Source organism: Thamnophis sirtalis, unplaced genomic scaffold, assembly GCF_051295495.1.
Source record: "Thamnophis sirtalis isolate CommonGarterSnake01/CBP01778 unplaced genomic scaffold, rThaSir2_p1.2 scaffold_17, whole genome shotgun sequence".
Taxonomy (NCBI): Eukaryota; Metazoa; Chordata; class Lepidosauria; order Squamata; family Natricidae; genus Thamnophis; species Thamnophis sirtalis.
In genome coordinates this window covers 3,842,519-3,857,940 of record NW_028261397.1, presented here as the reverse complement: position 1 = coordinate 3,857,940, position 15,422 = coordinate 3,842,519, and the positions used below count along the sequence as shown (strand labels likewise).

Below are 15,422 nucleotides of genomic sequence, written 5' to 3'. Positions count from 1 at the left end.
ATGACTGACATCGAGCTGGCCACACCCCCTGGCCACGCCCTCCTGGCCCTCCAAGATCAAACACAACCCTGATGCGGCCCTCAACGAAATCGAGTTTTGACACCCCTGCTGTGGAACAAATGAAGCTGTTTTCTTTTTCCCACTGTCTGCAATAAAGCAATTAAAGCCGCACCTAGGCGTGAGCCTAGAGATTCTTCCCAACTGCAATTCGATACCCACCACCTCCTGCTCTGGTTTTATAAACAAAAAAGGTTTGCTCTTTGAAGGCCTCCTTCTCTCTACCAGAGTTCAGGAAAGGAAAGGGTCACGAAGACAAGGAACTCAAAAGAGGAATGTATTCCTCTGAACTGGCACTTCTCTCTGATAAGAGAGAGAACAAAACATGTTTTTGATTCCGTTGAATCCGAGACAACTCGGATTGTGTTTGCATGGTCCCCTGGCAAATGCAAAAGAAAAAAATAAAATAAAATAAAAGCTTGGGTACAAAACTTCTCAACTCCCTGTTCAAATATTCATGACTGGGAGAGACATGGGAACAAGGTCAGCCAATGAAAAGGCATAGCAACTAAGTCAGCCAATGGGAGCTCAAGCAGATCTGAGTCTGTGCAAAGAATTGAAACAGAAACTTAAGAAACTACCGTATTTTTCAGAGTATAAGACGCACCGGAGTATAAGATGCATTTTTTTGTGAAAAATGGGGCATGCAGAGAGTTTGAGAGGCCTGCAAAGCACTCCTGGGGGCTGGGTGGGCAAAAACAAGCAAAAATGGTCCATCTTTCACAAAAATGTCCCCGGTGTTTTTTGCCAGAAAAGGGCATGCATAGCCTTTAGGAAGCTTGTAGAGTGCTCCTGGGGGCTGGGCAAAAACAAGCAAAAAAATGGCCCGTTTTTCACTCGCTTTTGCCCTCCCCAGCCCCCAGGTGCACTTTGCAGGCCTCCCAAACCCTTTGCATGTCCATTTTTTATGAAAAGGGCGGGGGTTTGGGAGGCTAAAAATGCTGTATTCAATATATAAGACTTACCCAGATTTTCACCCTCTTTTTTTTGGAGGGGGGGAAGGTGCGTCTTATACACCAAAAAATATGGTAACTGTCTATCTGGGCTTGTCTGCTGAAATGAAACTAACTGTTTCAAAGCTGAAGAGCCAGCGCTGTCCGAAGATGTCACTGTGGTCATGTGGCCGGCATGACTAAACGCCGAAGGCGCATGGAACGCTGTTCCCTTCCCACCAAAGGTGGTTCCTATTTTTCTACTTGCATTTTTACATGCTTTCGAATTGCTAGGTTGGCAGAAGCTGGGAGAAGTCACGGGAGCTCACTACATCACGCAGCGCTAGGGATTCGAACCGCCAAACTGCCAACCTTTCTGATCGACAAGTTCAGGGTCTTAGCCACCGTGTCCCTGACGATCTTAACTGGGGCAGGCTTTATATTACGAGCATCCTGAAAAATCATGCTAGGGCTTATTTTCAGATTACCATATTTTTCAGACTATAAGATGCACCAGTGTATAAGACGCACCAAGATTTTGAAGAGGAAATTTTTTTAAAAAAGGGTTTTGCACTCGCAGACCTCACGAAAATGGCCTGTTTTTTTTCCGAAAACGGGACCATTTTTTTCTCCAAAAAAAGGGCATGAATAGCCATTAGGAGGCTTGTAGTGTGTTACTGGGGGTACCCCCCCTTCCAAATGAGCAAAAATGCCCCCTTTTTCATCAAAAAAAGTGCATGCATAGCCTTTAGGAGGCTTATAGAGTACTCCTGGGGGCTAGGGGCAAAATTGAGCAGAAAACGGCCCGTTTTTCACTCATTTCTGCCCTTCCCAGCCCCCAGGAGCTCTCTGGAAGCCTCCCAAACCCTCCACAGGGCCATTTTTGCAAAAAGGGGGGGGGGTTGGGAGGCAAAAAATGCTGCATTCAGTGTATAAGACGCACCCAGATTTTCAGCCTCTTTTTTGAGGGAAAAAAGTGCTTATATGGTAGGTCTTATTTTGGGGGGAAACAGTAATAACCAGGCATCAACACCCCAATAAACATCTAAAAAGCCACACACACAGCAGGAACCATATAAATACCACACAGAGAACAGCCTAAAGCACACACACTGCTAGAGAGAAGGGTTCCACCACAAATCTGCGAAGCCCTTATCCGCGGAGACATAAGCGCGAAGACTAATTCGCGCCGTTCGAAGCACTAAGGAAAAACGCGACCCTACAACGATGACATAATCGCGGAGGGCAAATCCGCGCATTCCCAAGCACTCAGTACCCTAAACCTAACCCTAAACCTAACCCTAACCCCTAAACCTAATCCTAACCCTTACCTTAATTGAAATCGGCTTTCTGCCGCAGCGCCGTTTTAAAGCGCCCTTCTGTTGCCGCACTGTTGTCGCGGCGGTGATGACGTCGCGGCTTTAGCGACACGATTTTATCACCGCTATTTTGACGAGCGCGGTTTTGTCGTGCCACGAGAGAGAAGACAGGCTCCAGAGTCCGAGGAAGGCAGAACCTCTGTTCCCCAGTGACCGACCCACATGAGGGTCCTTTAATACAAATCAAACCTGCTACAAAACACACAACCTAACTCTGCCACACTCCTCGGGGGGGAGGTCAGTTAAAGCGTCAAGCAAGAGGGAAACCAAGAATTGTGGGGGGAAGCTGGTTTACTCATCCAGTGGGAACCTTACAGGACTGGTCGGAAGAGATGTTGTGTGGAACCAGGACAAAGTCATCGGTGTCGCAGGAGGAATTCTTGCTACTGGTGCTGGCCGAATCTTTGGATACCTGAAGGTAGTTGGGAGGCCCCAAGGGAGGAGAGGACAGGTTGTCTTCTTGGATGTGCTGCATATCTGGAAGGGACTGGAGAGAAGGTGGAGGAGTCAGAGGCAGCAGGCTTGCAAAGGCAGGTGGGGAAATTCCCACCTGTTATGATCTCTCTATAGCAGAGGTGTTGGCAACTTGAAGACCCTGCGGACTTCAACTCCCAGAATTCCCCAGCCAGAATGTTTGAGACTTTCGGAAAAAGTGCAGAGAAGAGCAACTGAGATAGAATAGCATAGCAGAGTTGGAAGGGATCTTGAGGTCTTCTAGTCCAACCCCCTGCCTAGGCAGGAAACCCTATACCGTTTCAGGCAAATGGCTATCCAGCATCTTCTTAAAGACTTCCAGTGTTGGAGCATTTACAACTTCTGGAGGCAATTTCTGTTCTACTGGTTAATTGTTCTCACTGTCAGGAAATTTCTCCTGGTGATTGGCCCGAAGTCCCCCCAGCTCGTTTTCATCCCTTAGGTAGAACTAGAACTCACTACCTCCTGGTAATTGGCCCAAAGTTACTCAATCGGTTTTCGTGGAAGGCGGGACTAGAACTCACTGTCTTTCTGGTGATTGGCCCAAAGTTACTCAGTCGGTTTTCATGGAAGGCGGGACTAGAACTCACCGTCCCCTGTTGTTGGCTCAGTTACTCAATCAGCTTTTGTGCCCAAGACGGGAGTAGAACTCACCATCTCCTGGTGATTGGCCTGAAGTCCCCCAGCTGGCTTTCATGGCTAAAATGGGACTAGAAGTTACCGACTCCTGGTGATTGGCCCAAAGTCACCCGATTGGCTTTCGTGCCTAAGGCGGGACTAGAACTGGTAGAACTGGTGCTCGTTTATATTTCCTTATTTTGAAAGCTGTAAGCAACATCATTTTCCTAGTGAGAACTGCTGCAAAAATGCATATACTAGCATGATTTTAAAAAGCTCGTTTTATCCAAATAAAAAGAAATTATTTTGCAACTGTTCCAAATAATGACGGGAAACTAGGGGTCTGCAAAGCGCGTTTAGCATGGGAATGTTCTGATTTTGTTTTGGACCACACTGGTCCAGTACTGATTCAATAATTTTTCAGAGGTTTGGGAGAAAGGTGTAAAGTATGTTATTTCCACCTTCTTTGCAAACTCACAGTGTCCTAGTGATTGGCCCAGCAAGCCAGCTTTCATACCTAAGGCAGGACTAAAACTCACTGACTCCTGGTGATTGGCCCAAAGTCACCAGATTGGCTTTTGTGCCTAAGGGGGGACTAGAACTCACTGACTCCTGGTGCCTGGCCCAAAGTCACCCAGCTGGCTTTCATGCCTAAAGTGGGATTAGGACTCACTGATTCCTGGTGATTGGCACAAAGTCACCCATCTGGCTTTCATGCCTAAAACGGGACTAGAACTCCCAGTCTCCTGTTGATTGGCCCAAAGTCACCTAGCTGGCTTTCATGGCTAAGACAGGACTAGAACTGACCGTCAGCACAGCTGATCTTCAGAACTTCTTTTAAAAAATAGTTTTGAAGCATTTTATTAAATTACAAGTTCTCCAGAAACGTAGGGGTGGTGGGTCCATTTTTGCTCCCTGAAGCCTGCTAGGCCAAAAACGTGGGGGGTGGGGGGCTGAGAAAGAAAGAGAGAGAGGCAACTTCTGTTTCACTGATTAATTGTTTTCACTGTCAGGAAATTCCTCCTTAGTTCTAAGTTGCTTCTCTCCTTGATTAGTTTCCACCCATTGGTTCTTGTTCTACCCTCAGGTGCTTTGGAGAATAGCTTGACTCCCTCTTCTTTGTGGCAACCCTTGAGATATTGGAAGGCTGCTATCCTGTCTCCCCTGGTCCTTCTTTTCATTCAACTAGACCTACCCAGTTCCTGCAACCGTTCTTCCTATGTTTTAGCCTCCGGTCCCCTAATCCTCTTTGTTGCTCTTCTCTGCACTCTTTCTAGAGTCTCCGCATCTTTTCTACATCATGGTGACCAAAACTGGATGCAAATATTCCCAATGTCTTTCCCAAGGCATTATAAAGTGGTATTAACCCTTCACGGGATCTTGATTCTCTCCCTCTGTTTATGCAGCCCAGAACTGTGTTGGCTTTTTTGGCAGCTGCTGCACACGGCTGGCTCCCATTTAAATGCTTGTCCACTAGGACTCCAAGATCCCTCTCACAGTTACTATTATTGAGCAAGGTACCACCTATACTGTACCTGTGCATTTTGTTTTTGTTGCCTAACTGTAGAACCTGACTCTTTTCACCATTGAATTTCATTTTGTTAGCTAGTGCCCAATGTTGAAGTTTGTCAAGATCCTTCTGTATCTCTAGCCTGTCTTCTGGAGTGTTGGCTATTCCTGCCAGCTTGGTGTCATCTGCAAATTTGATGAGTTCCCCAATTATTCCTTCATCCAAATTATTGATGAAGATGTTGAAGAGTCCTGGGCCTAAGTTTGCAGTTTCCAGCTACAATTCAGGGTCTCTTTCATTGCTTGCGACCCGAGAAATCCCACAAGCAAAACACGTTTGATGCACAGTCATCCTTCCCCTTAAAGTTCACAAGTGAAAGATATGGAAAAATGGAGAGGGAACATGAAATATATTTACAATGGGAAATTATTGAGATTGTAAAGACAGAACTACAAATTTGAGACGTGTAAGCATGCATAACTATATAAACATAATAATGAGAATAGCTGGGAATTGTAACCAGATCTACATCTCGGCCAAAAATAGGCTGGGGGTGCGTGAGTTTAAAAATACAATTATTATATATGTATACTTTTTCTTCTTTTAAAAGAAGGAGGAGGAAGATATATGTTAAAATTAAATATGTGTACTGAAAAGGAATTATAAACACCATCAACATAAAATGGAGTTTGCTCAGAGGCTGAAATAAGTAAACGAGATGAAGAATATAAAGTAGAGGAGAGAGGTAAGGGAAGAAGAGAGGGTGGGGGGGGAAGAGGAGGAGAGAAAGAAGGGAGTGGAAAGGGGAGAGAGGAGAAGGAGAGAGGAAGGGGAAGCAGAGAAGAGAAGGATGATAGAGGGAAGAAAGGAGGTAGGGAGGAGGAGGAGAGAGGGAGAAGAATAGGGTATAAATTCGGTGTATGGAGAGCAGAAGAGCCAATAATTGTTGATGGTAAGACGAATTGATAACAATATAATATGATGTTGGTTATGTCATAGTATACATGTGGTTATTTGTTATGAAAATGAAAAAAAAATTTTTATAAACCAAAGTTCACAATTAAAGAAGTTCTTCGGCCCAGTTCATGCAATATTTTATTTTCTTTCTTCACGCTCATTGAATGCGGCCGCCCGTTTCGTCAAAGAAGCAACGCCGGGCGGCGTATAACAAAGCGAATGCGGTTAATCAGTACCTAAAAGCCGTCGTCGCCGTTAAGGATTAAAAAGGCACATTTAAAAAAAAACCATAAAACCAAAGCGAGAACAAAGGAAAGCGCAGAGGAAGGGATGTTAGTAAGAATAAGAAGAAAGCTACTAATTCACCTGTCCCTGAGGGTCCGAGGCCTACTGGCCTAACCGGATCTTAAGAGCCGCGCGACGGCGCAGTGGTTAGAATGCAACACGGCAGGCGACTTCTTCTGACTGCCGGCTGCCAACAGTTCGATCTCGACTGGCTGAGGGTTGACTCAGCCTTCCATTCCATCCAGGGTGGGTAAAATGAGGACCCAGATTGTTGGGGGGGCAGGAGGCTGACTCTGTAAACACTGTAAGAGGTCCTATGGGGCAGTATGTAAGTCTAAGTGCTATTGCGAAGGAAAGAAGGGAAGGAAGGAAGGAAAGAGGGAGGGAAGGGAAGGGGAGGAAGGCACAGAGGCATGGTGGCACAGTTGTTATCATCCAGTATTTCAGGCTAACTCTGCCCACAGCCAGGAGGTTCAATCCTGACTGGCTCAAGGTTGACTCAGCCTTCCAAGGTGGGTAAAATGAGGACCCGGATTGTTGGGGGGCAAGAGGCTGATTCTGTAAACCGCTTAGAGGGGGCTGTAAAAGCACTGTGAAGCGGGACATAAGTCTGTAAAAGCACTGTGAAGTGGGATACAAGTCTAGTGAATAGAATAGAACAGAACAGAATAAAGTTGTGGGAGCTTCATCACTAGGAGCTTTCAAGAAGAGACTGGATTGCCCTCTATCAGAAATGGTGTAGGGTCTCCTGCTTAGGGGTGGGGGGGTTGGACTAGATGACTGATAAGGTCCCTTCCAACTCTGTTAATCTATTTGTGAATCGAATCGAATAAATCATAACAGAATAAGAGCCGAGGTGGCGCAGTGGTTAGAGTGCAGCACTGCAGGCTACTTCAGCTGACTGCAGTTCTGCAGTTCAGCGGTTCTAATCTCACGGGCTCAGGGTTGACTCAGCCTTCCATCCTTCTGAGGTGGGTAAAATGAGGACCCGGATTGTTGTTGGGGGCAATATGCTGACTCTTTAAACCGCTTAGAGAGGGCTGAAAGCCCTATGAAGCGGTATATATGTCTAGCTGCTATTGCTATTGCTAATAACATAAGAAATCATAATAGAACAGAATAAGAAATCATAATAGAACAGAATAAGAAATCATAATAGAATAGGAAAGAATAGAATAGAAAAGAAATGGAATGGAAGAGAATAAGGATAGGATAAAATAGAATAGAGTAGAACAGAACAGATATTCTTTATTGGCCAAGTGTGGCCAATAGGAATTTTTCTTGGCATTTTTCTTGGCAGCATAAGCTCTCAGTGTACACACATACAACAACATAACATCATAAATCATAGTTAGAGCCATTCATCGTAAGACACAAACAACTTAAGAGGTAAGTCACAAGATACCAGTAGAAGGAGGTAGCAGGAAAGATGAGAAAGGAGGTGATAATAGCAATAGTCTGCTACATAGGTAAATTTCTTAGGCCTAAAACAGAGTGATGGGAATTAAAGATGGAAGCTTAATAAAGAAAAACCCAACCTAGAACAAAGGAGAAAGTTCCTGTCAATGAGAACAATCAATCAGTGGTGAGGACGCTGTTTGATGCATAGAAAATGCCCATCCATATGCGCTCCCCCCCCCCCCAGCCCCTCAAATTCAGAAATACAGAGAACCAATTTTCCAAACCTGAGCAGAACTTACTGGGGGAGAAGCAAACCGGCAGGAGGGAGAATTCCCGCAGGATCCGCCAGAGACTGACCCAGCAGGGGCTGGAACAGGTACAGGGCAAGCTGAATGGAGAGAGAGAGAGAGAAAAAAAGGAAGGAATGACACCACAGGCAGGTGGGCTGCAAAACAGGAACAATTTCAAAAGGACAATCGTCACTCTTGCAGGGTATCTGGGCAGCTGCATGCCTCCAGGGGGCTGCAGTCTAGATGAGGGGTCTCCAAACTTAACCACTTTAAAACTTATGGGCTTCGACTCCCAGAATTCCCCAGCCAGACTTGTGGACTTCAACTCCCAGAATTCCCCAGCCAGACTTGTGGACTTCAACTCCCAGAATTCCCCAGCCAGACTTGTGGGCTTCAACTCCCAGAATTCCCCAGCCAGACTTGTGGACTTCAACTCCCAGAATTCTCCAGCCAGACTTGTGGATTTCAACTCCCAGAATTCCCCAGCCAGCATGGCTGGCTGAGGAATTCTGCAAGTTGAAGTCCCCAAGTCTTAAAGTTGCCAAGTGCTGGATGGGGAATTCTGGGAGCTGAAGTCCCCAGGTTTTAAAGGGGTTAAGTTTGAATGGCTGGGGAATTCTGGGAGTTGAAGTCCCCAAGTCTTAAAGTGGTTACGTTTGGATGGCTGAGGAATTCTGACGTCCCCAAGTCTTAAAGTTGCCAAGTGCTGGATGGGGAATTCTGGGAGCTGAAGTCCCCAAGTCTTAAAGTTGCCAAATTTGGAGACCCCTAGTCTAGAGTGTGCAAATACTAAAGCAGATAACAAGACAAGGTAGTCCTCGGTTAATAACTGCTCTTTCAGTGGCGGTTCAAAATTACGACAGCACTGGATGAGGGGGGCTTATGACCTTGACGTTCCAGCCATCCCAGTGGCCCTGGGGTCATGTCATCATGATCGGGGCAGGTGGGAATTGGCTGGCACTAATAATGGTTGCAGAGTCTGTCGCTGATGTGATTTGCTGTTTGTGGCCTTCCCTGCCGTCTTCCCCATAAGCAGAGTCAGTGGGGAAGACGGTGGGAAAACGGTTGTTTGGGGAGGTCTCCCCTCCCTGTGCACTTACCCCAGCTCCTCTAGGTTAATAACCAGCCAGACACTCACACATCCATCCGACAGCAGCCCTGCCACACTCTCTGGCCACTTGAGTACAAGTGGTCCTCGACTTACAACCGTTTCTTTTAGTGACCGTTCCAAGTGACCGTTCCAAGTGACTTAGGATTGTTATTCACGCTTAACGATCGTTGCAACATCCCCATGGTCACACGATCAAAAATCCAGACACTTGGCAAGTGACTCCTGTTGATGACGGGGTGTCCTGCGGTCATGTGATCAACTTTTGTGACTCTCTGACAAGCCGAGTCAATGGGGGGGAAGCCAGATTCGCTTAACAACCGTGCCAATAACGTAACAACTGCAGTGATTCACTTAACAACGGCGATCAGTCAGTCGTAAAATGGGGCAAAACTCACTTAACAACTGTTCCACTTAGTAACAGAACTTTCAATTTCAATTGAGAAAGCTCAATTTTGGTCATAAGCCAAGGACTACCTCTAAAAAATAAGCAACCAAACTATTAACCCAAAGCAATAGTCTTGATGATTAAATAACACACATCAGCTCCAAAAACACTCTACAGGTAGTCCCCGACTTACGACAGTTCGCTTAGGGACCGTTCGAAATTACAACGGCACTGAAAAAAATGACTTACGACAAAATGACCTGCTGCCAATTACCTCCCAGAGACCCATTAGATCAGTGTTTTTCAACCTTTTTTGTGCAAAGGCACACTTTTTTCATGAAAAAAATCACGAGGCACACCACCATTAGAAAATGTTAAAAAATTTTAACTCCGTGCCTATAGTGACTATATATAAGGTGTTTTTCCCACGGCACACCTTACACTATATCACGGCACACTAGTGTGCCGCGGCACAGTGGTTGAAAAACACTGAATTAGATCACACAGGGTTGGCCTCCTCCGGGTTCCGTCTACCAGCCAATGCCATCTGGCTACCACCCGGGGGAGGGCCTTCTCTGTAGCAGCTCCGGCCCTTTGGAACGAGCTCCCCGCAGAGATTCGGACCCTCACCTCTCTCCAGGCCTTCCGGAAAGCGGTCAAAACCTGGCTGTGTCGGCAGGCCTGGGGTTGATGAGTTCCCTTCCCCTCTCGATCTTTGTGGCTGTTGGTTATTTTTTAAATGCTTGTATTTGTACTTTTTGTGTTTCCCTTTCCCACCTTGAGTTTGTGCGCCGCCCTGAGTCCCGCTGGGAATAGGGCGGCATATAAATAAAACGAAACCTAAACCTAAACCTTTTTCACACCTGCCGCCATTGCGGCATCCCCATAGTCATGGGGTTTATGTTCAGATGCTTGACAACTGACTCATATTTATGACGGTCGCAGTGCCCCAGGGTCATGTGATCAAATTTTTGTGACCCTCTGACAAATATGGGAAAACCAGATTCGCTTAACAACCAAGTTACTAATTTAACGATGGCATACGCTTAACCAATGTGGCAAGGAAAGTTGTAAAATGGGGGCAAAAACTCAACAAATTTCTCGTTTAGCCGCATACATTTTGGGCTCCCTTGTGGTCATTAAGTCGAGGATTACCTGTCTTTGAAATGAATCAAGGTGAAAACGGGCAAATCCACCAACCCTTTAGCCTCCCATCCCAAAAGCCTGAAGGAAAGAGCTAGGACAGAGGTGTCAAACTCAATAGCAATAGCAGTTAGACTTATATACCGCTTCATAAGGCTTTCAGCCCTCTCTAAGCGGTTTACAGAGTCAGCATATCGCCCCCAACAACAATCCGGGTCCTCATTTTACCCACCTCGGAAGGATGGAAGGCTGAGTCAACCTTGAGCCGGTGAGATTTGAACAGCCGAACTGCAGAACTGCAGTCAGCTGAAGTAGCCTGCAGTGCTGCATTTAACCACTGCGCCACCTCGGCAGCTAGGCTCGGGGGCTGCATACGGCTCGGGGGGCTGCTTTAGAAACAGCGAAGGACGGGCCCGCAGTGCCACTGGAGGACCATCGCGGCCAAAAACGGAGCTCCCGAGGGCCACCTGCGCCCTCCCGAGCTCCATTTTCACTGGCAGAGGATTGCAAGAGGCCGCCCCAGCCGAAAACGGAGCTCGGGATCCAGTTTTCGCTGGCAGAGTGCTTGGGCTACCGCAGGCGCCCCCAACAAGCATGACGTCGAGCTGGCCTCTCCTCCTCCCGGCCACACACCCGTCCCCCCCCCCCCAGGTCAAACATAATCCTGATGCGGCCGTCAATGACATTGAGTTTGACACCCCTGATCTCAGGTGATTCACGCCTTACGGAAAGCTGAAAGGGTCAGTCGAGAAGGGCATTTCGGCTTACATTTTTTGACGGTCGACACTTGATCCAGGAACGGGTGATTGAAGAAGGCTTCTGTAAGAGAAGAGGAAAAACAAACGGAGATTAGAAACTTCCCGGAGGAGAAATTTCCTGACAGTGAGATTTTTGTAGATTTGTAGATTTTATTAATATTTGTAGGCCGCCCTTTTCCCTGAGGGGACTCAGGGCGGCTCACATAAAACCAGGGAGGGGGAAAATACAGACATTGACATAAAGACATATAATAAAATAGTAAGCAACATATTCATCATTCGGGAGGGGCGGCTATCCTTATCCCCAGGCCTGACGGGCTAGCCAGTTCTTAAGGGCTGTGCGGAAGGCCTGGACGGTGGAGAGGGTACGAATCTCCACGGGGAGCTCGTTCCAAAGGGTCGGGGCTACTACTGAGAAGGCCCTCCTCCTTGTAGTTGCCAGCCGGCATTGGCTGGCCGATGGAATACGGAGGAGGCCTAATCTATGTGATCTTATTGGTCGCAGGGAGGTAATTGGCAGGAACGTGAGAACAATTAATCCAGAAGTTGTGAATGCCCCAACACTGGAAGTCTTTAAGAAGATGTTGGATAGCCATCTGTCTGAAACGGTATAAGGTTTCCTGCCCAGGCAGGAACAATTAATCAGTGGAACAGAAGTTGCCTCCAGAAGTTGTGAATGCCCCAACACTGGAAGCCTTTAAGAAGATGCTGGATAGCCATTTGTCTGAAACTGTACAGGGTTTCCTGCCTAGGCAGGGGGTTAGACTAGAAGACCTCCAAAGTCCCTTCCAACTCTGCTATTGTATTGTATTGTATTATATTAAACTGCCTTGACGATCCAAGCTCACTTGTGGCTAAGGAAGCACTCATGATCGTACGTGGGTAGGCAAGGCTCCTGAAGGCAGAGGCAACGCAATCTCCTGGGATTTTAAAGAGGACGTGCCCCACCCTTTTGGCTTCCCGCGGTGACCGGCCTGTGATACGGAGTGATCTGTGGCACAGCTGGAAGCTCTTCTGGTGTCTTGTGACTGTTGCTTCCCAGCTGGTGGGAGATGCCGTTCCCGAAGCATCCAGAGAAAACCAAGATGAAAGAGATGTTTCTATTTATTACATGGGTGTTTCCTAACGTCAGCCATTTTCAGAGGGGCGGACTACAACTCCCAGAATACCCCATGCTGCTGGCTGGGGTATTTGGGGAGTTAAAAAAGTCCACCCATTTGATCTTTTTTTTTTTTTAAAGTTTCTTTTATTAAGTAAACATTAAAAACATTGGACATAGTGCGACATTTCTGGCATAAACGTTTCCATATAGTGATTAGATCCTCTTGAGGTGACGAGAAACACACGGGAATGCAGCCCCCCCCCTTTTCCACCCAAGATGAAACCAGTGCCTTTCCCACGTAGCAGGCAGGCTGCCCACGGCAGATAATCTCACCCCCTCCCACTGAGGAGTATCTTCAGACATATCTGAGCCAAGGTGGCGCAGTGGTTAAATGCAGCACTGCAGGCTACTGCTAGATCAGCAGGTCAGCGGTTCAAATCTCACCGGCTCAAGGTTGACTCAGCCTTCCATCCTTCCGAGGTGGGTAAAATGAGGACCCAGATTGTTGGGGGCGATATGCTGACTCTCTGTAAACCGCTTAGAGAGGCCTGAAAGGCCTATGAAGCGGTATATAAGTCTACTGCTATTGCTATTGCTATATCAAAAACAAGCATACAGAGGCCGACAGGAGGTCTAAGTTACATTAGCCTAATGGAGCTATTAATAAATCACTGTTTTTTTTGTATTAAGACATCGGCTCGATTATTATGAATCAATTACGGCATCGTTAGGAAACTTGACTAGCCTCCAGTCCCCTAATCCTCTTTGTTGCTCTTCTCTGCACTCTTTCTAGTTTCTACATCTTTTCCACATCGTGGCAACCAAAACTGAATGGGGAGGCCTATCAGCTCTCCTCCCAGACGGCTCTCCGCCCTTCCGAGCTTGCTGAAGAGGGAATGACATTGATAAAGAAGGCATCTGGATTATGGGCAGAAACTGGCAGGCTTTTACCATAGGTGGGTCATTCTGGGGCTTTTTCTATAGTTTGGAATACGGCGTCCAGTTCTGGCCACCGCAATATTAAAAAAAAAAGGTTGAAACTTCGGAAAGAGTGTAGAGAACAAGAAGGAGGATGATTAAGGGAGGCTAAAACACATGAACGGTTGCAGGAACTGTGTATGTTTAATGAAAAGAAGGACCAGGGGAGACATGATAGCAGTCTTCCGATATCTCAGGGGCTGCCACAAAGAAGAGGGAGTCAAGCTATTCTGCAAAGCACCTGAGGGTAGAACAAGAAGCAATGGGTGGAAACTAATCCAGGAGAGAAGCAACTTAGAACGGAGGAGAAATTTCCTGACAGTCAGAACAATGAATCAGTGGAACAGAAGTTGCCTCCAGAAGCTGTGAATGTCCCAACACTGGAAGTTTTTAAGAGGAGATTGGATAGCCATTTGTCTGAAGTGATGTAGGGTTTCCTGCCTAAGCAGAGGGTTGGACTAGAAGACCTCCAAGGTCCCTTCCAACTCTGTTATTTTAAATGCGTCAAGGAAAGCCGTAAAATGGGGCAAAACTCACTTAACAAATACTTTGCTTAAGCAACAGAGATTTTGGGCTCATCTGTAGTTGCAAGTCAAAAACTAGCTGTACTCTCAGATCGCTTCTGCCCTTAAAACTTTAAAAAAGGACAAAGGCAGCTGGCGTTGGTTCTAGAGAGGGGGACAAACCTACAACGGCATAACACTTTTTGTTGGGGCTGTCCAAAAGGGCACGCAAACTCCCACAGGCATGTGTGCATGCTTTGTTGTGCAATCACCGCCAGCGTTGGCAGTTGAAACACCACCTCCCCAAGTGTTCTTCAACAAACAAGAAAAGCCTTCACCCGTTAACCTTCCAGGTGGGACAATAAGTCATCCTTTTAGTGACAAAAGGTTCCTTGGCACTTCGCAGGAAAAACAGTGTGTGCTTTTGTGTGTGTGTGTGTGTGTCAATGATTATGGGGCGGATGCTCTCCACACGCCTCCCCATAAACGCCTTCCATTTATTGGAGGATGGAAAATCCCCAATATAAAAGCATATTCTTTATCCTCAGTTTTAATACCCATTTACCCCTCAGATTAATTTTTGATAGTTCTTTTAGACAAATTCTGTGTAAAAGGAACAATATTGTATATTTATTAATGCTCTTTTCTGCAAACATTTTTAGAAAATTATTCATACAAAGCAACAGTGGTGTTCTACTCGGTGTTTTTTATTTTACCTAATTCTGGCTTCATAAATTGACAGATTTAAGTCTGATAGTTCACACATTTTTTAATACAGAAGTTATATCAAAGACAAAATGTATAGTTACATTCGTAATATATCTCTAAAAGCAGGAAATAAACTGGTGGTAATTATTTGCAGTGGAAGTGCTATTAGAGTTGTGTTGTAAATTTTAGGGACACTTTTTATTACTTCGATTCTTTATTAAAATTACCTTGCTTTTGTTTTTAGGTTTTAAACAAATTAATGCTCACACCAATGAAACACCATTATTATCTCAGGCTAAAAGATCAAAAAAGCGACATGCAAATTTAACACTGGACAAAATGATGGAAAAGTTTTTGCAACAAAGTATGGATACTGAAGAGAAGTTTTATAAATATGAAGAACAACGGCTTAAAATAAACCTCCCCATAAACCTCCCCCAGGGAAAACAAAATGCTCTTGTGTTTTTCCTGTGAATTGTTGGTGGGGGATGATTAACAAAGCATAAAGCAAGGTGTGTGTGTGTGTGTGTGTTTGTGTTGGCAAAGCAAACAACAACCGAGAGCACGTCAGCCACCTGGAACACGTTTGAAACCCCTGGAGGAAAAGATTGGACATCCAAACGGCAGAACAGGGTGTTCTGAAATCCAGATGGAACGGTCTTGAAAAAAAATATCCGTGCCGGGGGAAAAAACCAGCCGGCGTTACCTGGGACGAGAACAGACTGTCCCGGGCGATGAGCTTGAAAGAGTCAACGGAGCAAATCTGCTTTCAAAGGCCTCGAAGTTATTTCTTATCTTACCAATTAAATTTCCACTGGACCCGTGTCCTTG

General features: G+C 46.0%; 1 protein-coding gene across 1 annotated transcript in view; it reads right to left on the bottom strand.

The window, feature by feature from the left end:
- The window catches only part of ULK2 (unc-51 like autophagy activating kinase 2), a 146,717-nt gene that overhangs the window by 55,434 nt on the left and 75,861 nt on the right, over nt 1–15,422 (bottom strand). Inside the window, exons 11-13 of the mRNA XM_087702817.1 lie at nt 11,311–11,361; nt 7,913–8,001; nt 2,684–2,855 (exon numbers count right to left, since the gene is read on the bottom strand). Coding sequence (XP_087558943.1) covers nt 2,684–2,855; nt 7,913–8,001; nt 11,311–11,361 — 312 coding nt within the window. The remainder of the gene's footprint in view (nt 1–2,683; nt 2,856–7,912; nt 8,002–11,310; nt 11,362–15,422) is intronic.